The sequence below is a fragment of the Salvelinus fontinalis genome, chromosome 23, assembly GCF_029448725.1.
Source record: "Salvelinus fontinalis isolate EN_2023a chromosome 23, ASM2944872v1, whole genome shotgun sequence".
In the NCBI taxonomy this organism is placed as follows: domain Eukaryota; kingdom Metazoa; phylum Chordata; class Actinopteri; order Salmoniformes; family Salmonidae; genus Salvelinus; species Salvelinus fontinalis.
In genome coordinates, this window is record NC_074687.1 from 18,889,381 (window position 1) to 18,913,942 (window position 24,562).

At 44.7% G+C, this 24,562-nt stretch overlaps 1 protein-coding gene across 1 annotated transcript; it reads left to right on the forward strand.

Moving 5' to 3' along the window:
- Positions 1-310: 310 nt before the first annotated feature.
- On the forward strand, positions 311-24,562 carry marco (macrophage receptor with collagenous structure). Its single transcript, XM_055878124.1, has 14 exons — positions 311-583; positions 1,874-1,975; positions 2,132-2,422; positions 2,654-2,680; positions 2,801-2,854; positions 5,882-5,962; positions 6,184-6,228; positions 8,479-8,556; positions 8,750-8,794; positions 21,585-21,674; positions 21,849-21,893; positions 22,463-22,537; positions 22,784-22,954; positions 23,149-24,562. Exons 1-14 carry the CDS (start codon positions 466-468, stop codon positions 23,277-23,279), a joined length of 1,353 nt encoding a protein of 450 aa, XP_055734099.1. The 5' UTR covers positions 311-465; the 3' UTR covers positions 23,280-24,562.

Consider the following 24,562-nt stretch of genomic DNA (forward strand, 5'->3'; position numbering starts at 1 on the left):
CACAGCCAATGTGAAACCAAAAACATACCTTCCCACAACTTCCAAGGAACCACTTTTGCTAGCTGGGTTACATGTTGCTTGACTTTTGTTTTCACTGCCTTAAATTCCAGATGAGGTCAAACAGCTAGGCTATTTTTAGCTTTTTTCTTTTTTAAAGCTAATTCCATGCAATTCTACACATTTTTCCATAGGATGGAGAGATGACCTATGCCATGTTCTGACCTTGCAGATCTACTCACTTATCTAAGCTTTAACTACTGATATAGATAGATAGATTATTGTAACCACTGTATCATGTCTTGTAATTTTTTTGCTACCTCAGCTCCAAATCAGATGACTTCCGTTATGTGTCAAACGGGTGGTGGAGGGGTTCTATAAGAAAGTGAGGATTCCATGTGTTTTACGTAATGATGAGTTGTTATAAGAGGGGGAATTCTGGGCTGTTGTCTGTCACTTTGGAGAAACATGGAGACATCAGTAGACAGAGGAGAGGGCCACATCAGCTCGTTCTGCCAGAGTAACCCACTTTATGACATGGACATGAAACTGAGCAGGAGTGACCTGTACACCTTCCAGAGCAGTGGTAAGCAGGGGAGGAACTGGGGTTCACAGGGGAAACATTTTGACTTATAGGTTCTTCTTGCGCTGAAGGCCTGGTGATCCAACAGTAGTGTGCTATTTATGTGATTTTTCTTATATTCCACCCATGGTGCTAGGGGCCTATGGGGCCTTTCATATTTCAAAGTATGTTCTTTATACAATTCACTATAAATTGGTACAAAGTGTGGTCTGCTGTAGCTCAGTTGGGAGAGCATGGTGCTTGCAACGCCAGGTTAGTGGATTTGATTCCTGGGACCACTTGTGCATAAAAATGTATGCACGCATGACTGTAAGTTGCTTGGATAAACACATCTGCTAAATGGCATATATTATATTATAATGTGGCTTGGGCGGACTTCAATACAGTAAGTGGTTAATTTATTGTAACTACATTCAAAACATTCAGGGAGACAAGCCTTGTGAGAACCATTAAAGGTAGACTCAGCGATATGACATAGACGCATAAAGTAAACAGCATAGTGGGTCAATTTCCACAATTGAAGCGTGAGGATCAACTTTTCTGCTGTTTAGGTCCCGTGGCTACCACACTGTAACAGCGTGAAGCAAACCAATGTGCAGATACTGTGTGTGACTGATTGAGAGCGAAGTCTTGCATCTCACTCATCTCAAAATCTGCGGTGCTGCTTGTGGGAACAACATTTAGCTGAGTCTACCTTTAAGTTATCATAGATAACTGTGAGGGATAAGATTGTTATGGTACACACAATCTGAAAGTGGTGGTGGAGACTGAAACAGAGAAGTAGAAGAACTGTCTGTGCATTGTAAAAAAGAACCAGTCTAGCCAAAGAGCTATTGCAGTGTGCGAAGACTATAGACAGCACTGAATTCTAACTTTATATTCGCTGGCTACAAGCACCTGCTGTGGCAACCTACAGTAAATGAGTGCAATTTACTGAGCTCAACAGCCCGACTTTCTACATTGAGTCAGAAATAGAGAAATAGCCAGAAGAGGGCAGCCATGTCTGTGGGTTTGTTGAGATAATTTCCCCATGTTCCATGGGATACTGTTTTCTGAATTTTAATCCCTACCCCTTGACACTTCATGGATTGGATAGTTTTAAGCAACATGATAATTGCTTCAGCTTGCCATCTGATAGGCTGGGGGGGGGGGTTGCATTATTGCTTCCACCCTTCTGATCATTTTAGATCTACAGGAGTGCCTGGGGGGGGGGGGGGGGGGGGGGGGTAGATGGTAGAGGTCCATTTGGAATGTAGCATAAATCCTGTTTGTGTTTATGTCAACATGTTTCAGATCTAAAACCCGCCAAGGCCCGAGGAGCACAGCGATGTCTAAATGTTATTGTCGTTTACCTCGTCCTTCTGACTGCACTGAATGCCTTCCTCCTTTACAAAGGTACAATAAACCATTGTTTGGTTTCATGTCCAAAATGGTTCAAACACATTTATCTAATGTTGTAAAAGGATTTTCCATGATATCCTGACCTGCAGTAACACATGACTTCCTATATTAGTAACGCTCTGTGTCTCTCTATGTGCACCTCTGCCCCAGTGTTTTCGATGGAGTCTAGTAGTCTCTCCTCCTCTGGCTCCAGAACAGCGAAGCTGACCGACAATCACCTCCCCCTGGGGACGGACCAGGAGGAGGACCTCCGTACCCTTGCCAGAAACACCAGCTTGGAGACCATCTCTCTCAGAGGATACCTGGGGAAGTTACAGACCCAGGTCTCTAGCCTCTGTGGGGAGGATGGCCAGCTGGGCCAGCTGAGAACGAACCTGGGTGCGGTCAACGCCAGCACCACTCTCCTTCAGGACTCAGTGAAAGCATTCAGATTACTCAAAGGTAGCTACTGTAAGACATGGGCAGGACCTACCAGGTTGATATATCTTACATTTGATATAAAATATGAGTGCACACATCAATGTAGATATACACATATCTTGGGGTGCAGAGCAATCAACCCTTGTGTTGTGTGAAATTTGCATATTATGTTTTTGTCATCATGCTTTGCAAAGTATAAATTACAACACAAGAGTGTATTGGTGGTAATAATAAGGTTTTGTTGTATTGCAGCTTCACCAGGCCCACAGGGACCTACTGGTAAGTTCCCTTGTCCTTAGTGCCAAATCAACAACCACAGAAGAGAGGAAGAGAGGTTTAAACGCCCCTTACACCACAAGCTTGTAATTCACATGTTATTTGACCTCGTGGTTTCCCTAGGTCCACCTGGTGCGAGGGGGTTACCTGGTGTGAGGGTGGACAAGGGAGACAGGGGTGAGTCAACCAAAAGCACTGCATTGCTCCATTGTTTTAGCATCACTGCGTCACTGCAACAGCCAATGCTAGATCAGCACCAAACTACACTGAACAAAAATATAAACGCAACATGTGAAGTGTTGGTATCATAATCTGAAATAAAAGATCACTGAAAATGTCTATATGCACAAAAAACGTATTTCTCTGAAATTCTGGGAAAAAATGTGTTTGCATCCCTGTAAGTGAGCATTTCTCCTTTGCCAAGACAGGTGTGGCATATCAAGAAGCTGATTTAACAGGATGATAGTTACATAGGTGCACCTTCTGCTGAGGACAATAAAAGGCCATTATAAAATGTGCAGTTTTGTCACACAACACAATGCCACAGATGTCTCAAATTTTGAGAGAGTGTGCAATTGGCATGACTGCAGGAATGTCAGAGCTGTTGCCAGATAATTTAATTTTGATTTATCTACCATAAGCCGCCTACAACATCGTTTTAGAGAATTTGGCAGTACGTTCAACCAGCCTCACAACCGGAGACTACGTGTAACCACGCCAGCCCAGGACCTCCACATCTGGCCTCTTCACCTGCAGGATCATCTGAGACCAGCCACCCAGATAGCTGATGAAACTGTGGGTTTGCACAACAAAATTATTTCTGCACAAAGTGTCCGAAACCATCTCAGGGAAGCTCATCTGCATGCTCGTCATCCTCACCAGGGTCTTGACCTGACTGCAGTTCAGCGTCGTAACCAACTTCAGTAAGCAAATGCTCACCTTAGCTGGCCACTGGCACGCTGGAGAAGTGTGCTCTTCATTGATTAATCCCGGTTTCAGCTGTACCGAGCAGATAGAATCGTGTTGGCGAATGGTTTTCTGATGTCTGCGTTGTGAACAGAGTGCCCCATAGGGGCAGTGGGGTTATGTTATGAGCAGGCATAAGCTAAGGACAACGAACACAATTGCATTTTCTTGATGGCAAATTGAATGCACTTACAGTAGATACCGTGATGAGATCCTGAGGCCCATTGTCGTGCCGTTCATATGCCGCCACACCTCTTGTTTCAGCATGATAATGCACTGCCCCATGTCGCAAGGACACAATTCTTGGAAGCTGAAAATGTCCCAGTTCTTCCATGGCCTGCATACACACTGACATGTCATCCATTGAGCATTTTTGGGATGCTCGGTATCGACGTGTATGACAGCGTGTTCCAATATCCAGCAACTTCGCACAGTCATTGAAGAGTGGAACAACATTTCACAGTCCACGATGAACAGCCCCCGATCAACTCTATGCGAACGAGATGTGTCGCGCTGCATGAAGCAAATGGTGGTCACACCAGATACTGACTGGTTTTCCTGATCCACGCTCCTACCTTTTTTTAAAGATATCTGTGACCAACAGATGCATACCTGTATTCCCAGTCATGTGATATCCATAGATTCAGGCCTAATTTATTTATTTCAGTTGACTGATTTCCTTAAATGAACTGTAAATATTAGAAATTGTTGCATGTTGAGTTTATATTTTTGTTCAGTGTAGCTCTGTAGCATTAGCATTCAGCTGCTCATTTGTCCAGTAATGATCTGTGCACTGATGGCCTGTCATCTTTAGTCAGGGGCAGAGGAAGTGGAGGCCTGCCTCTCTGTTTCATAATAACCCACTGTTTAGTCAATGAATTGACATTTACCCCTGTATGAAGTCTCAATCAGGGATGGACTTTCACAGAAGCTAACAGATTACCCTGCGAGTTTGAGTCAGACGTTTTTCAATAAGTCATCCTACCAAAATGCCGTCCTTCCTCACACTATACACTGAGTGTACAAAACATTAGGAACACCTTCTTAATATTGAGTTTCACCCCCCTTTGCACTCATTAACAGCCTCATTTTGTCGGGCCATGGACTCTACAAGGTGTCAAAAGCATTCCACAGGGATGGTGGCAGGTGTTGACTCCAATGTTTCTCTCAGTTGTGTCAAGTTGGCTGGATGTCCTTTGGGTGGTGGACCATTCTTGATACACACAGGAAACTGTTGAGAGTCAAAAACCCAGCAGCGTTGCAGTTCTTGGCACACTCAAACCAGTGCATCTGGCACCTACTACCATACCCTGTTCAAAGGCACTTCAATATTTTGTCTTGATCTTTCAACCTCTGAATGGTACACATACACAATCCATGTCTCAATTGTCTCAAGGCTTGAAAATCCTTCTTTAACCTGTCTCCTCCCCTTCATCTACACTGATTGAAGTGGATTTAACAGGTGACATCATGTCTATGTCATGGAAAGAGCCAGTGTTCCTAATGTTCTGTACACTTAGTGTAGAACTGATGCTAACCACAGGAGGTTGGTGGCACCTTAATTGGGGAGGACGGGCTCATGGTAATGACTGGAGTGGAATTAGTGGAATGGTATCAAATACATCAAACAATGGTTTCCATGTGTTTGATGCCATTCCATTTGCTCCAGTCCAGACATTATAATAAGCCGTAATCCCCTCCGCAGCCTCCTGTGATGCTAAGTACTCCCGTTTGGTAATCAGGCTGCCACTTTCAGTCAGCTAACATGGATGGATAAGTGGCTTTTTTTTGAGGCAATGATTGTCTTTTTCATAATAACATAAACAATCAAAGAGAAATTCCAAATCCATCAGACTAAATAATGTTTCATACATTATACATTAAGTGATCTGTGAACATTCTATGTTAAGTTAAGGTGATTCATGCAGTAACATTTAATGTTTCTTTTTGTATATAAGTATTTAGCGAAAGGTTACTGTGTTCCAGGTGAGACAGTAGATAGTGATAGTGAGAGGGTTACTGTGTTCCAGGTGAGACAGTAGATAGTGAGAGGGTTACTGTGTTCCAGGTGAGACAGTAGATAGTGATAGTGATAGGGTTACTGTGTTCCAGGTGAGACAGTAGATAGTGATAGTGAGAGGGTTACTGTGTTCCAGGTGAGACAGTAGATAGTGATAGTGAGAGGGTTACTGTGTTCCAGGTGAGACAGTAGATATTGAGAGGGTTACTGTGTTCCAGGTCAGACAGGACAAAAAGGAGACCCTGGAGTTGATGGCCAGACTGGAGCCAAGGGAGAAGCAGGGGAACCAGGACTCAAAGGTGATTCACCTTACTCCAACTGACTCCAAACCTTTAGATTAATCTAAACGCCAATAGGAAATGTGACATATTTACTGATCTTTCATGTCATAACAATGCATTTAGTAGTCTGTGGTTCTTATTAATGCTCATATCCACTGGCAAACACAGAGTTCTCTTGTAGTTCTACCACTAATGATCTCCATACAGTACATCAACTCAATAATAAGTCACTGTTTCAGGTGAAGATGGTACCACTGGACAACAAGGACCAGCTGGAACACCAGGTAGGCCCAGTAGTACTAACATGGAACCAGTCCAGTAGTACTAACATGGAATACAACTCAAGCTGTGGAGTTGTGAAGAACATGGTGGATAAGTTGACTGTTTACCATGGCAGTTACCCATGCATCAACACTAACTTTAATCAGCTCCTTGGTCGACAGGTAGGACCGTGGTATTAGTGTGTTTTTTTTTGTCTGAGAGACAGAGGCTAGATTAATTATTGACAGTGTCACATGGGCCAGTTCTACAGGTGGAGCTGGGTGATTTAGTGTTAGGGACATTGAATATTACCTCCTCTCTCACCCCATCCGTCACAGAGGAAACGTGCGTCGTGTACTTGATGTTCCAAAGCCAGTCCAAATAAAGTATGCCTTGATACATATTTGATTCGCTGAACTTGCTCCGGGACTTTGCATTTTTTAAATTGCTTAAAAAACTAGCCCTAACTCTTGAAAAGTTTTAGGGGGGGTGGGGGGGTGTTAATTAATTATAAAAAATAGTGTAGGATGGATGGTTAAAACGGCTGCTGCTGCTGCCCAGGCAGATACTATTCTTTCTCTCCATGAAAGGAAGTTGATATTTTTACTTCATCGTCCTCACTGTCAGTAGGCTGATGATCACAAGGCCCTATTCTCTTACGCCCTGGAATAGGTAGGAGATGGACTCAAACTCCCCTTTTTGGTTAACAGAGTCATAAATAATGCCCAATAATGTTTGTACCCTGTTTTGTGCTGCTACCATGTCGTGCTGCTGCCATGTTGTGTTGCTACCATGTTGTTGTCATGTTGCGTTACTATCATGCTGTGTTGTCATGTGTTGCTGCCATGCTATGTTAATGTCTTAGGTTTCTCTTTATGTAGTGTCGTGTTATTTCTCTTGTCGTGATGTGTGTTTTGTCCTTTATTTAATTTTTTTAATCCCAACCCCCGTCCCCGCAGGAGGCCTTTTGCCTTTTGGTAGGCGATCATTGTAAATAAGAATTTATTCTTATCTGACTTGCCTAGTTAAATAAAGGTACATTTTTTTAAAATTACATTAAAAAAATATAAAAAAATCCCTCATCATGACTGGCTCAAATGTTGTAACATTTGCAGGCATAGTTCCACATTTTAGCCTTCTCAGTTTCTGTTCCGGTTGTCACAGTAATATAGAGAAACGACATATGTACGATCTTAATTTGAGCCAGTTTACAACAGCAGGAAAATAATCCTGCAGCAACAGGAAATGTAAATTATTATGTGGATTATAATTAATGGACATTATTTGTAGGGGTTGATACATTTTTCTTGAGGGAAAATCAAGTCTCACAATTTAAAGTGTAAATTACAAACGTTAGAAGCCTTTTTAAACCTTGAATACACCACAAGTTCGCATTTCGCGCTATGCAGGAAAATTCTCAGTAACAAAAGAGTGATAAAATTAAGATCCTACATCGATATAACACCAGATCATCATTGTGAAATTTGTCCATTTTTGTTAAAAGTGCTGAGTGAATGCATTCAGAACTGGATATAAAGCTATTTTAGTTTACTTGCTTCACCCATATACAGTTTATTTTTTTCTTATCACACATACAGTACAGCTGTTGGATCTTAATTTGAGCCAGTTGGCTACAGCAGGAAAATAATCCTGCAGCAACAGGAAATGTGAATTATTATGTTAATTTTATTTAATGGACATTTTTGTAGGGGTTATTTGATATTTGTTATGGCAAATCAAGTCTGAAACTTCAAGGTGGAAAATTCAAAATGTAGAAGCCTTTTGTAAAACTCAAATACGCTACAAGTTTGCATTTCCTGCTGTGCCGGACAATTCTAATTAAGATCCTACATCTGTAATACTGTAGTTATGTTAAATGTTAGGTGTAATATTGTGTAATGTGTATGTATGTACAGTTGAAGTCGGAAGTTTACATACACTTAGGTTGGAGTCATTAAAAGTCATCATTTTTATCTTGTTAACAAACTATAGTTTTGGCAAGTCGGTTAGGGCATCTACTTTGTGCATGACACCGTTAATTTTTTCAACAATTGTTTACATACAGATTATTTCACTTATAATTCACTGTATCACAATTCCAGTGAGCCAGAAGTTAACATACACTAAGTTGACTGTGCCTTTTAAACAGCTTGGAAAATTCCAGAAAATTATGTCATGGCTTCCGACTTCAACTGTATCTCTTCAGTGGATATTGTGTGCACTGTGTGTGCGTGTGTATACAGTATCTCTGATTGTGTGTGTCATACGTACAGGCGGTGCAGCTACTAACTGTTCAGGAGCCCCTGGGCTGCCAGGACCACAGGGACCAAAGGGGGATATGGGACACATTGGTGAGTCTGCATGGGCTTAACACTACACTCACCTATAGACCGTTTACTTTCTAATACTCCATACTTCACCTGCGTATTTGAAGTGCTCACCTACAAACAACTTATTTTTTTGTACTCAACAATTAACTGAACCTGGCCTTTTTTATTTTCTCTTGCTGCCACCTCTAAGATTTACCTCTCAACCTCTTCACAGGTTTACCAGGGATACCAGGCCAGAATGGGATCAAAGGGCACACTGGTAAATAACATTTACATTTACATTTAAGTCATTTAGCAGACGCTCTTATCCAGAGCGACTTACAAGTACATACATTCCTACTTTTTTTGTACTTGGTGTTTGACTGTTTCACGCGGCCAAGCATGGTTGTGTCTGTACATGTTAGTGAACCCTGTTCCTGAAGAGCTACCATCCTGTAGGTTTTCATTCAAACCCTAATCTAGCATACCTGATTCTAATAATTAGCTGGTTTATAAGATTAATCAGGTTAGTTACAACATGGGTTAGAGGGAAAACCTACAGGAGTATAGCTCTCCAGGAACAGGGTTGGAGAGCCCGGTGTTAATTGTGTGACTGTGTGGGAGTTTGTGCAGATTTTTGCATTTGCATCTGTACTGTACACTATAGCCTCCACATTGTAGAGTGAGTGTATTTGTATTTGTATTTATTATGGATCCCCATTAGCTGCTGCCAAAGCAGCAGCTACTCTTCCTGGGGTCCAGCAAAATTAAGGCAAGTTATACCATTTTAAAACATTACAATACGTTCACAGATTTCACAACACACTGTGTGCCCTCACGCCCCTACTCCACCACTACCACATCTCTACAGTACTAAATCCATGTGTAAGGATAGTGCGTATGTTATTGTGTGTGTGTATACATGTGTCTGTGCAAATGTTTGTGTTGATTCACAGTCCCCGCTGTTCCATAAGGTGGTTTTTATCTGTTTTTTAAATCAAATTTTACTGCTTGTGTCAGTTACTTGATGTGGAATAGAGTTCCATGTAGTCATGGCTCTATGTAGTACTGTGTGCCTCTTATAGTCTGTTCTGGACTTGGGGACTGGGACAAGACCTCTTGTGGCATGTCTTGTGGGGTATGCATGGGTATCCGAGCTGTGTGCCAGTAGTTTAAAACAGACAGCTCAGTGCATTCATGTCAATACCTCTCATAAATAGTGATGAAGTCAATCTCTCATCCACTTTCAGCCAGGAGAGATTGACATGCATATTATTAATATTAGCTCTCTGTGTACATCCAAGGACCAGCCTTGCTGCCCTGTTCTGAGCCAATTGCAATTTTCCTAAGTCTTTTTTTGCGGCACCTGACCACACGACTGAACAGTAGTCAAGGTGTGACAAAACTAGGGCCTGTAGGACCTGCCTTGTTGATAGTATTAAGAAGGCAGAGCATCGCTTTATTATAGACAGACTTCTCCCCATCTTAGCTACTACTGCATCAATATGTTTTGACCATGACAGTCTACAATCTAGGGTTACTCCAAGCAGTTTAGTCATCTCAACTTTCTCAATTTCCACATTATTTATTACAAGATTTAGTTGAGGTTTAGGATTTAGTGAGTGTTTTGTTCCAAATACAATGCTTTTAGTTTTAGAAATATTTAGGGCTAACTTATTCCTTGCCACCCACTCTGAAACTAACTGCAGCTCTTGGTTGAGTGTTGCAGTCATTTCAGTCGCTGTAGCAGCTGACGTGTATACAGTAGTGTTGAGTCATCCTCATACATAGACCCTCTGGCTTTACTCAAAGTCAGTGGCATGTCGTTAGTAAAAATTGAAAAAAGCAAGGGACCTAAACAGCTACCCTGGGGAATTCCTGATTGTAACTGGATAATATTTGAGAGGCTTCCATTAAATCCAATCCAAGATGGCGTAGCAGTCAGATGTCCATTGTCCTCGTCTTGTCCCGTGTATATATATTTTATATATTTTTCTTCGCATATCTTTTAATATATATATTATTTTCTTCTTAAAAACTCAACTTCAAAACACTCTCCTGCAACCCACCTCACCAAATGTGGTGCGGATCTGTTTTTTTTTTCTTCCTCAAAAGTATTATTCACCTCGTATCCGAAATCTACAACAGAAGCTAACAAGCTAACCAGAAGTTAGCCAGCTCACAAGCTAACGCTAGTAGTTCAGCTAACCACAGCTAGCGCTCATCAGCTATCCTTTAGCTCGGAAAACTATTGCCAGTTTTGTACAACGCGACTCAGACCAGAGCATACCAGACCTATTTTCTCTCCATATCCCCGGATTTTTACCTCAAGCTCTGGACATTTACACCTGGATCTTGCAGCTAACTAGCTGCTATCCGAGTGACTATCGGCTAACATCAATTCCGGAGCAAACACCAATTATCCCGGAGCTAGCCAGCTGAAGAGTTCCATCAGCCACTCCTGGGCTACAATCACCTATCGGGACCCGTTTTACTGCCGATGCGGAGCCCCACCGGGCCTTCACGACTGGGATACCGACGTTATCTGCCCGAGGGAGTATTTCAACCGGCCCCTCCATCGCGACGTAACCTGAACGTCCATATACTAACTGCGGCCCGCTAATCGTTAGCTGTCTTGAGCATATCGGCTGCTATCTGAACAGGTCTATCGAACAATCTTCTTAGGCCACTATAACTATTTTTACAATTGGATTGGTCCCCTCTACCACACGGAACCCCACTAATCTACCGACGGAATTGCACGGCGTGGCTAAAAACAGACCTCCATCTTCTGCTAGCTTGCTACCCATGACTAGCTGTCTGAATCACGAAGCTAGCACCAGTTAGCAAACACAATTCTACAACTCACAACCTCTCTTTCGCCACCGCCATCCGGCTTGGATTCTCTGTCGACACGACCACGTCTGGTCTGCGGACAAATACCCCATCCGCTGTGCACTCGACCGGCCTCCGTCTGAGCAGACCCCCTCCGTCTGAGCAGACCACCCCCCCGGGCTACTAACTTTAAACGCCGCGGGCTAGCTTAGTGGAGGCCTCACTACTCCATCTACGGCTGCCCCCTGGACACTATGATCACTTGGCTACATAGCTTATGCCTGCTTGACTGTCCATTAACTCACGGTACTCCATTCTGTTTATTTGTGTTTTATCTGTCGGCTCTGTGCCTTAACTCAGGATCTGTGTGTAGTTAATCCGACCCTCTCTGCCCAGTCGTCGCCATTTTTACCTTCTGTTGCTGTGTTAGCTGACTAGCTGCTGTTATCTGACCTGCTGTTTTAGCTAGCTCTCCAAATCATGACCTGCAATCACTTTATGCCTTATTGTATGTCTCTCTCAAATATCAATATTCCTTGCATACTGTTGTTCAGGCTAGTTATCATTGTTTTGGTTTGCAATGGACCCCGTAGTTCCACTCTCCGTACCTCTGATACCTCCTTTGTCCCACCCCCCACACATGCGGTGACCTCACCCATTGAGACCAGCATGTCCAGAGATACAACCTCTCTTATCATCACCCAGTGCCTGGGCTTGCCTCCGCTGTACCCGTGCCCCACCATACCCTGGTCTGCACATTATGCCCAGAATCTATTCTACCACGCCCATAAATCTGCTCCTTTTATTCCTTGTCCCCAACGCTCTAGGCGACCAGTTTGATAGCCTTTAGCCGCACCCTCATCCTACTGCTCCTCTGTTCCTCGGGTGATGTGGAGGTAAACCCAGGCCCTGCATGTCCCCAGTCACCCTCATTTGTTGACTTCTGTGATCGAAAAAGCCTTGGCCTCATGCATGTCAACATCAGAAGCCTCCTTCCTAAGTTTGGATTACTCACCGCTTTAGCACACTCTGCCAACCCTGATGTCCTTGCCGTGTCTGAATCCTGGCTTAGGAAGGCCACCAAAAACTCTGAGATTTCAATACCCAACTATAACACTTTCCGTCAAGATAGAACTGCCAAAGGGGGAGGAGTTGCAATCTACTGCAGAGATAGCCTGCAAAGTTCTGTCATACTTTCCAAGTCTATGCCCAAACAGTTCGAACTTCTAATTTTAAAAATTAATCTCTCCAGAAATAAGTCTCTCACTGTTGCCGCCTGCTACCGACCCCCCTCAGCTCCCAGCTGTGCCCTGGACACCATCTGTGAATTGATCGCTCCCCATCTAGCTTCAGAGTTTGTTCTGTTAGGTGACCTAAACTGGGATATGCTTAACACCCCGGCAGTCCTACAATCTAAGCTTGATGCCCTCAATCTCACACAAATCATCAAGGAACCCACCAGGTACAACCCTAAATCCGTAAACATGGGCACCCTAATAGACATTATCCTGACCAACTTGCCCTCCAAATACACCTCTGCTGTCTTCAATCAAGATCTCAGCGATCACTGCCTCATTGCCTGTATCCGCCACGGGTCCACGGTCAAACGACCACCCCTCATCACTGTCAAACGCTCCCTGAAACACTTCTGCGAGCAGGCCTTTCTAATCGACCTGGCCCGGGTACCCTGGAAGGATATTGACCTCATCCCGTCAGTTGAGGATGCCTGGTCATTCTTTAAAAGTTACTTCCTCACCATATTAGACAAGCATGCTCCGTTCAAAAAATGCAGAACCAAGAACAGATATAGCCCTTGGTTCACTCCAGACCTGACTGCCCTCGACCAGCACAAAAACATCCTGTGGCGAACTGCAATAGCATCGAAGAGCCCCCGTGATATGCAACTGTTCAGGGAAGTCAGGAACCAATACACGCAGTCAGTCAGGAAAGCAAAGGCCAGCTTTTTCAAGCAGAAATTTGCATCCTGTAGCTCTAACTCCAAAAAGTTCTGGGATACTGTAAAGTCCATGGAAAACAAGAGCACCTCCTCCCAGCTGCCCACTGCACTGAGGCTAGATAACACGGTCACCACTGATAAGTCCGTGATAATCGAAAACTTCAACAAACATTTCTCAATGGCTGGCCATGCCTTCCTCCTGGCGACTCCAACCTTGGCCAGCAGCCCCGCCCCCCCCCCCGCTGCTACTCGCCCAAGCCTCCCCAGCTTCTCCTTTACCCATATCCAGATAGCAGATGTTCTGAAAGAGCTGGAAAACCTGGACCCATACAAATCAGCTGGGCTTGACAATCTGGACCCCCTATTTCTGAAACTGTCCGCCGCCATTGTCGCACCCCCTATTACCAGCCTGTTCAACCTCTCCTTCGTATCATCTGAGATCCCCAAGGATTGGAAAGCTGCCGCTGTCATTCCCCTCTTCAAAGGGGGAGACACCCTGGACCCAAACTGTTACAGACCTATATCCATCTTGCCCTGCCTAGCTAAGGTCTTCGAAAGCCAAGTCAACAAACAGATCACTGACCATCTCGAATCCCACCGTACCTTCTCCGCTGTGCAATCCGGTTTCCGAGCCGGTCACGGGTGCACCTCAGCCACGCTCAAGGTACTAAACGATATCATAACCGCCATCGATAAAAGACATTACTGTGCAGCCGTCTTCATCGACCTGGCCAAGGCTTTCGACTCTGTCAATCACCATATTCTTATCGGCAGACTCAATAGCCTCGGTTTTTCTAATGACTGCCTTGCCTGGTTCACCAACTACTTTGCAGACTCAATAGCCTCGGTTTTTCTAATGACTGCCTTGCCTGGTTCACCAACTACTTTGCAGTGTGTCAAATCGGAGGGCATGTTGTCCGGTCCTCTGGCAGTCTCTATGGGGGTACCACAGGGTTCAATTCTCGGGCCGACTCTTTTCTCTGTATACATCAATGATGTTGCTCTTGCTGCGGGCGATTCCCTGATCCACCTCTACGCAGACGACACCATTCTGTATACTTCCGGCCCTTCCCTGGACACTGTGCTATATAACCTCCAAATGAGCTTCAATGCCATACAACACTCCTTCCGTGGCCTCCAACTGCTCTTAAATGCTAGTAAAACCAAATGCATGCTTTTCAACCGTTCGCTGCCTGCACCCGCACGCCCGACTAGCATCACCACCCTGGGCGGTTCCGACCTAGAATATGTGGACATCTATAAGTACCTAGGTGTCTGGCTAGACTGCAAACTCTCCTTCCAGACTCATATCAAACATCTCCAATCCAAAATCAAATCTAGAGTCGGCTTTCTATTCCGGAACAAAGCCTCCTTCACTCATGCCGCCAAACTTACCCTAGTAAAACTGACTATCCTACCGATCCTCGACTTCGGCGATGTCATCTACAAAATAGCTTCCAATACTCTACTCAGCAAACTGGATGCAGTTTATCACAGTGCCATCCGTTTTGTTACTAAAGCACCTTATACGACCCACCACTGCGACCTGTATGCCCTAGTCGGCTGGCCCTCGCTACATGTTCGTCGTCAGACCCACTGGCTCCAGGTCATCTACAAGGCTATGCTAGGTAAAGTGCCGCCTTATCTCAGTTCACTGGTCACGATGGCTACACCCACCCGTAGCACGCGCTCCAGCAGGTGTATCTCACTGATCATCCCTAAAGCCAAAACCTCATTTGGACGCCTTTCCTTCCAGTTCTCTGCTGCCTGCGACTGGAACGAATTGCAAAAATCTCTGAAGTTGGAGACTTTTATCTCCCTCAACAACTTTAAAAATCTGCTATCCGAGCAGCTAACCGATCGCTGCAGCTGTACATAGTCCATCTGTAAACTACCCACCCAATTTACCTACCTCACCCCCATACTGCTTTTATTTATTTACTTTTCTGCTCTTTTGCACACCGGTATCTCTTCTTGCACATGATCATCTGATGATTTATCACTCCAGTGTTAATCTGCTAAATTGTAATTATTCGATTTATTGCCTACCTCATGCCTTTTGCACACATTGTATATAGATTCTCTTTTTCCTACCATGTTATTGACTTGTTTATTGTTTACTCCATGTGTAACTCTGTGTTGTTGTCTGTTCACACTGCTATGCTTTATCTTGGCCAGGTCGCAGTTGCAAATGAGAACTTGTTCTCAACTAGCCTACCTGGTTAAATAAAGGTGAAATAAAAAAAAATAATAAAATAAAGAACACCCTCTGTGTTCTGTTAGACAAGTAACTCTTTATCCACATTATAGCAGTGGGTGTAAAGCATAACACATACATTTGTCCAGCAGCAGACTATGATCAATAATGTCAAAAGCTGCACTGAAGTCTAACAAGACAGCCCCCACAATCATTTTATCATCAATTTCTCTCAGCCAATCATCAGCCATTTGTGTAAGTGCTGTGTCCTTCCCTATAACCATGCTGAAATTCTGTTGTCAATTTGTTTAATGTGAAATAGCATTGTATCTGGTCAAACGCAATTTTTTCCAGAAGTTTACTAAGGGTTGGTAACAGGCTGATTGGTTAGCTATTTGAGCCAGTAAAGGGGGCATTACTATTCTTGGGTAGCGGAATGACTTTAGCTTCCCTCCAGGCCTGAGAGCACACACTCTCTAGTAGGCTTAAATTGAAGATGTGGCAAATAGGAGTGGCAATATCATCTGCTATTATCCTCAGTAATTTTCCATCCAGATTGTCAGACCCCGGTGGCTTGTCATTGTTGATAGACAACAATACTTTTTTCACCTCTTCCACACTGACTTTACGGAATTCGGAAGTACAATTCTTGTCTTTCATAATTTGGTCCGATATACTTGGATGTGTAGTGTCAGCGTTTGCTGCTGGCATGTCATGCCTAAGTTTGCTTATCTTGCCAATGAAAAGTAATTAAAGTAGTTTGCAATATCAGTGGGCTTTGTGATGAATGAGCTTCTGTGTCACGCCCTGGCCTTATTATTCTTTGTTTTCTTGATTATTTTAGTTAGGTCAGGGTGTGACATGGGTAATGTTTATGTTTTGTTGGTTTTGGATGTTTATTTGGTAAAGGGGTTATGGGGTGTAAAATATGGTTTTGTGTTTAGTGTAGATGTCTAGCGTTGTCTATGTTGGTGAGTGATCTAGAAGAGTCTATGGTTACCTGAATGAGTTCCCAATTAGAGACAGCTGATGTCGGTTGTCTCTGATTGGGAGCCTTATTTAGGGTAGCCATAGGCTCTCATTAATTGTGGGTAATTGTCTATGTCAGAACGTTTGTAGCATGTCTGTCTATGCACAACGTTTGTAGCTTCACGGTCGTTTTGTTATTTTGTATAGTTTGTATTAAGTGTTCGTCTTTCATTTAAATAAATTCATTATGACTGCATACCTTGACGCGTATTGGTCCGACCCATGCTTCTCCTCTTCAGACGAAGAGGAGGAGAACGATCGTGACAGAATTACCCAACCATAGGACCAAGCGGCATGGAAGGCGGCAACAGGACCTAACAACAAAGGATTTCTGGACATGGGAGGAAATACTGGATGGTAAGGGGCCTTGGGATCAACTTGGAGAATATCGCCTCCCTCGTGAAGAGCTGGAGGCAGCGAAAGCCGAGAGGAGGCGATATGAGGAGGCAGCACGGAGACAAGGCTGGAAGCCCGTGAGTACAACCCAAAAATTTCTTGGGGGGGGCCTTAAAGGGAGTGTGGCGAAGTCAGGTAGGAAACCTGCGCCTACTCCCTGTACTTACCGTGGAGAGCGAGAGTACGGGCAGACACCGTGTTACGCAGTAGAGCGCACGGTGTCTCCTGTACGCGTGCATAGCCCGGTTCGGTACATTGCAGCTCCACGTATCGGCCGGGCTAGACTGAGCGTTGAGCCATATGTCATGAAGCCGGCCCAACGCATCTGGTCACCAGTGCGTCTCCTCGGGCCGGCGTACATGGCACCAGCCTTACGCATGGTGTCCCCGGTTCGCCTACATAGGCCGGTGCGGGTTATTCCACCTCCCCGCACTGGTCAGGCGACGGGGAGCATAGAACCAGGTAAGGTTGGGCAGGCTCGGCGTTCAAGGGAGCCAGTACGCCTGCACGGTCCGGTATTACCGGCGCCACCTCCCCGCCCCAACCCAGTACCACCAGTGCCTCCTCCACGCACTAGCTATATGGTGCGTGTCTCCAGCCCTTTACCACCAGTGTCTAAACCACGCACCAAGCCTCCTGTGTGTCCCCAGAGTCCTGTGCGTCCTGTTGCTGCTCCCCGCACTAGCCCTGAGATGCGTGTCCCCAGCCCGGTGCCACCAGTCCCGGCACCACGCACCAGGCCTACAGTGCGCCTCAGCCGGCAGGAGTCTGCCGTCTGCACTGCAATGACTGAACTGCCCGTCTCCCCAGCGCCATCTGAGCCATCCGTCTCCCCAGCGCCATCTGAGCCATCCGTCTCCCCAGCGCCATCTGAGCCATCCGTCTGCAATGAGCCTGCAAAGCCGCCCGTCTGCCATGAGCCTGCAAAGCCGCCCGTCTGCCATGAGCCCACTGAGCCGTCCGCCAGACAGGAGCCGCTAGAGCCGCCAGCCAGACAGGAGCCGCTAGAGCCGTCCGTCAGACAGGATCTGCCTGAGCCGCCAACCAGACAGGATCTGCCAGAGCCGCCAACCAGACAGGATCTGCCAGAGCCGCCAACCAGACAGGAGCAGCCAGATCAGTCAGCCAGCCATGAGCAGCCAGATCCGTCAGCCAGCCATGAGCAGCCAGATCCGTCAGCTAGCCATGAGCAGCCAGATCCGTCAGCTAGCCATGAGCAGCCAGATCCGTCAGCTAGCCATGAGCAGCCAGATCCGTCAGCTAGCCATGAGCAGCCAGATCCGTCAGCTAGCCATGAGCAGCCAGATCCGTCAGCTAGCCATGAGCAGCCAGATCCGTCAGCCAGCCATGAGCAGCCAGATCAGTTAGCCAGCCATGAGCAGCCAGATCAGTTAGCCAGCCATGAGCAGCCAGATCCGTTAGCCAGCCATGAGCAGCCAGATCTGTCAGCCAGCCATGGGCCGTCCCTCAGTCCGGAGCTGCAGTCCCTCAGTCCGGAGCTGCAGTCCCTCAGTCCGGAGCTGCCATTCCTCAGTCCGGAGCTGCCATTCCTCAGTCCGGAGCTGCCCCTTCCCCTGGTGCTGCCCCTTCCCCTGGTGCTGCCCCTTACCCTGGTGCTGCCCCTTACCCTGGTACTGCCCCTGACCCTGGTACTGCCCCTGACCCTGGTACTGCCTCTTACCCTGGTACTGGTCCTTAGTCCGGAGCTGTCCCTTAGTCCGGAACTCCCCCTTAATGCAATGGGGTTAATGTGGAGGGGGGTCGTTTGGAGGAGGCCTAGGAGGTGGTTAGGTACTGTGGTGACGTGGGGACTACGACCAGAGCCGGAGCCGCCACCGTGGAGGGGAGCCCACCCAGACCCTCCCCTAGACTGTGTATGGTGCGCCCGGAGTTCGCGCCTCAAGGGGGGGGTTATGTCACGCCCTGGCCTTATTATTCTTTGTTTTCTTGATTATTTTAGTTAGGTCAGGGTGTGACATGGGTAATGTTTATGTTTTGTTGGTTTTGGATGTTTATTTGGTAAAGGGGTTATGGGGTGTAAAATATGGTTTTGTGTTTAGTGTAGATGTCTAGCGTTGTCTATGTTGGTGAGTGATCTAGAAGAGTCTATGGTTACCTGAATGAGTTCCCAATTAGAGACAGCTGATGTCGGTTGTCTCTGATTGGGAGCCTTATTTAGGGTAGCCATAGGCTCTCATTAATTGTGGGTAATTGTCTATGTCAGAACGTTTGTAGCCTGTCTGTCTATGCACAACGTTTGTAGCTTCACGGTCGTTTTGTTATTTTGTATAGTTTGTATTAAGTGTTCGTCTTTCATTTAAATAAATTCATTATGACTGCATACCTTGACGCGTATTGGTCCGACCCATGCTTCTCCTCTTCAGACGAAGAGGAGGAGAACGATCGTGACATTCTGATTCAATGAATGAAGGAGCCGAGTTTGCTTTTTTTCCCAAAATGTAATTTAATGTTCCCCAAAGCTTTTTACTGTCATTCTTTATATAATGTATCTTTGTTTCATAGTGAAGTTTATTTTTTTTTAAATTTAGTTTAGTCACATGATTCCTTAATTTGCAGCACGTTTGCCAATCGGTTGGGCTGCCAGGCTTAATTGCCATACCTTTTGCCTCATCCCTCTCAACCATACAATTTTTCAATTCCTCATCAATCAAAGGGGATTTAACAGTTTTTACAGTCATTTTCTTAATGGGTGTGTGCTTATTAGTAACTGGAATTAGTAGTTTCATAAATGCATCAAGTGCAGCGTCTGGTTGCTCCTCATTACACACCACAGACCAGCAAATATTCTTTACATCATCAACATATGAATCACTACAAAACTTCTTGTATAACCTCTTATACACTATATTAGGCCCAGCCATTGAAACTTTGGTTTTCCGAGATATGGCTATTATATTCTGATCACTACATCCTATGGATTTGGATACTGCTTTAAAACAAATATCTGCAGAATTAGTAAAGATGTGATCAATACATGTTGATGATTTAATTCCTGTGCTGTTTGTAACTACCCTGGTAGGTTGACTGACAACCTGATCCAGGTTGCAGGCACTGGTTACAGTTTGACGTTTTTTCTTGAGTGGGCAGCTTGATGATATCAAGTCAATATTTCAATCACACAAAAAATATACTTCTCTGTTGATATCACATACATTATCAAGCATTTCACACATATTATCCAGCTACTGACTGTTAGCACTTGGTGGTCTATAGCAGCTTCCCACCAGAATGGGATTTAGGTGAGGCAGATGAACCTGTAGCCATATTACTTCAACAGTATTTAACATTAGATCATATCTAAGCTTCACAGGAATCTGGTTCTGAATATAGACCGCAACACCGCCTCCGTTGGCATTTCTGTCTTTTCAGTAGATGTTATAACCATGTATTGTTACCACTATCATCAAAGGTATTATCTAAGTGAGTTTCAGAGATAGTCAGAATATGAATATCATCTGTTACAAGCAAGTTATTGACTTCATGGACCTTGTTTCTCAGGCTGCATGTTAATATGGCTATTTTTACCACTTTTCTGGGTTGCTTGATTGTTTTTAATGCTTTACTGGGAAGCTTTTCAGATGTAGACTTACTCATGTTATTTACATTGGAGTTGATAGTGCAGGGTGAGCTGTATAAAGTGGTCTTCCTACTATTGCACACCGCCTCAGTGTTAACTGTGTAACTCTGGTTTATAGGCTCATGATTACTGCTTACAATAGCTGTAGGACAAACAGATGTATTTGGTGCAATTAGGGGTACATAAATGAAATTACTTGCATTTTGTTTGTCAATGCCCCTAAGATCATGTACATTTGATGCAGCATTACGACAACGCTTTGTCACAATGGTAGGGATTAACTGAGCATTGTTTCAGTGCAGCCTTGAAATGCGTGGACAGGGTCCAGGAGCCAAGATGATTTGGATGGACTCCGTCATTCCTGTAGAGTATCTTCTGTTTCCAGAACGTGTCAAAGTTATCAATAAAAGTGACTCCAGCAGAGCTACAGTAGTCTTTTAGCCAGATGAGTAATGCCAGCAGTCTTCTGAATCTTTCATACCCGCGGCTCAACGATGGTACTGGACCTGAAATTGTTGGCTGTATTTTGGAGTCTTTTAATACTAAAATCAGTTCTTTAAAATCCATTTTCAAATGTTCCAAGCTAGCCTCCTGATGTTGTTTGACCCCACATGGACTACGACAGTGTCAGCTCCCGGCATCTGTGGTAGAACAGTCGGAAGCAGCCTTATTATGTCCTGTACTCGTGCTCCTGGGTAGCACAGGGTTTGACATAGTGTGACATAGTGCTGTACTGTATTGCCTCCACATTGTAGAGTGAGTGTGACATAGTGCTGTACTGTATTGCCTCCACATTGTAGAGTGAGTGTGACATAGTGCTGTACTGTATTGCCTCCACATTGTAGAGTGAGTGTCACATAATGCTGTACTGTATTGCCTCCACATTGTAGAGTGAGTGTGACATAGTGCTGTACTGTATTGCCTCCACATTGTAGAGTGAGTGTGACATAGTGCTGTACTGTATTGCCTCCACATTGTAGAGTGAGTGTGACATAGTGCTGTACTGTATTGCCTCCACATTGTAGAGTGAGTGTGACAGTGTGCTGTGAATCTGTCAGGATCCCAGGGGCGTGATGGAGTACAGGGGGCCCCTGATTTGAAGGGTGACACAGGGCCGACAGGACTACCTGGACCCATAGGACCTGAAGGTGAATTTCACCCTGTCTCTGAGCTATGGGACCCTCATCGTCATGTCCTTCAAACTGTTGATTACAGGAATGACAATTTTATATATTCTCCTACTGTAAAGTGTTATTTTAATCATATGAAGTGTCCTTTATGATTTTGGGGATAAATCTGTGGTTATTGTTCTTCCTCCGTAGGACCAAGAGGACCTGCTGGTGTTAATGGAACAAGAGGACTTGTGGGTGTGTGTGTGTGTGTGTGTGTGGTTTTACTATCCTTGTGCGGACCAGAATTATTATTATTATTATTTTTCCTTTTTTTATTTTACCTTTATTTAACTAGGCAAGTCAGTTAAGAACAAATTCTTATTTACAATGACGGCCTATACCGGCCAAACCCGGATGATGCTGGGCCAATTGTGCGCCGCCCTATGGGACTCCCAATCACGGCCGGTTGTGATACAGCCTGGATTCGAACCAGGGTGTATGCAGTGATGCTTCTAGCACTGAGATGCAGTGCTGTAGACCACTGCACCACTCAGGAGCCCTCACAAGGATAGTAAAACAAGGAAGATTTAGACAAGTGGGGACATTTTGCCGGTCCCCACAAGGAAAAATGCTATTTTAGGTTTAGGGGTTAGGTTTAAGATTACAATTAGGGTTAGGGATAGAATAAGGGTTAGGATTAGGAGTTAGGGGTTAGGGTTAGGGTTAGGGAAAATAAGATTTTGATTGGGAATCAATTGTTTGGGCCCCACAAGGATAGTAAAACAAATGTGTGTATGTTTAATTTCAACCTCTTCATGTCCTAGGATTTCCAGGGTTGCCGGGAAGTCCCGGACCACTAGGTCCACGTGGAGAGAAGGGTGAAAGAGCAGCTGGATCAGGTGAGTGTGTGAAGTCACACAGACACACACACACTCAGCACTACACCTCACCCTAATGCCAGGTTACCCACAATATCTGACATAGACTCTCTCGTCTCTAAGACATACTGTATACGTAAATATGATATGTATTAATTTACCTGCATATTTAAGTGAATATTCATTGGTCTATGGGCCTGGAATACGGTACAATTCATGTTTAATCATGTGCATGCATAAGTTATTTTAAAATGTCTCTCTCTCCAGTGACAGCAAATGTGCGTATCGCTGGCGGGGGGACTCGTGGGAGAGTGGAGGTGATGTGGTCGGGGCATTGGGGTACGGTGTGTGACGACGGCTTCGACACTCTGGACGGGACAGTGATCTGCAAGATGCTGGGGTACCAACGAGCCTCCACAGTCTTCACAGCCAGCCATGGTGAGTCCATCCTCTACCTTATCACTATCAGATAAATCCATTTTTTTTGTTTTCTCTTTTTGTTCCCAGTGAGGATGTGTAGAGAGCCTGTCAGGGTTGAGTTTTCTTTTCTTTCACACAAATTAATACATTTCTCATTGTTCATTGTTGAATCTCATGGACTTGGCTTCTGGATTGTGTTGTCATCCGTTTAGGAATCGGTAGGATCTGGTTGGATGACCTGCGATGCACAGGCAGAGAGGCCAGTGTGTTTGACTGCCCCCACAACGGCATGGGCATCAGCAACTGTCAACACAACGAGGACGCTGGGGTGCAGTGTGTGTGAATGTGTCCTGGATCCAGAGTAGGAGAGGTGCACAGCAAGAGAGAGACACACACACACACACACCCACACCCACACACACACACACACACACACACACACACACACACTAAAGTATGTTCACACATACATTAACATGTTACAGATGGTAATTCATGTTACTGTGACTTGTTACATCTACTGTATCTTATCTTTTTTAAACAACATTAATAAGTCATTGTTGATATAAACTTGGCATTTACCTAACGTGTAGCTAACTTGGGCCTACCCATTGTCTCACGTCAGATGGTGTCACTCCTACGCGATGCTCGTCCCTCAAACCATCTGTCTTGTAGGACGTGGAACTCATCTCTAAAAATCTAGATTTTGCTCATCTGCCGAACACTAGTTCCTAACTCTATGACGTATCTATGACGCACTGACTACTACCCTGCTTGATCAGCTGAGCAAACTTGCCCAAGCTAGGAGCCTAGTGATAACTTGTTTGAATGGCCATTACTGTAGCTATTTTGCCAATCTTGTTGATGAATAACCAAAGTTATGGGACTGTTCTAAGAAATCAGCATGTATCTGACTCTGACACCTGGCACTGTCCCTCGCTACTTTGTAACATTTGGCCAACGCAATAACATCGCAGCTAGCCTAAAGCAGTCAAGCTGTGCTGCAAAACTCACTAATCACAGCAAAACAGAAACTGCCTTATCATGAAAACTCATGTGCTATTAGCTAGAATATCACTACACTAGCTAGCTAGAGGGAGTATTCAGCATTGAGTGTGTGAACTGTCGTTGTTAGCATCCCTTGCTTTGAGACTGGTTCAGCCAGCAAGCAGACACTAGCTAGCTAGCTAATTTTCGTGCACATTTAGATTTTCATGAATTCTTATTCTACACCCACAAAACACCTTAGCTAAATGTAGAATTAGGGTATTGAAGAATTTGTGATTAAATAAATGTCAATATTAGCTACAGGTTTATAGTTTTAAGATTAACTCTGACTCTTATGAGGATTCAAGGGGGTTCAGTGGACGATGTCACCTTGGTAACATTTTCAAATATTAGGACAGCATATTGTAGTCAAACTTCTTTTTAGCTTTCCCATGAGTGATTGCGAGTTATCAGAAAGGTGAGTGCAGACAGCCTTCGCACTGATGTGAGACAATGAGGCCTACCTGTAATAATGTACCCCGGAGGAAGGTTTATACAGAATACATGGTATTTTCTAAATTACACTTTATAAACAACCAGTTTAATCAGTTTGAATTAAAACAGTGAAGAATCTGACAA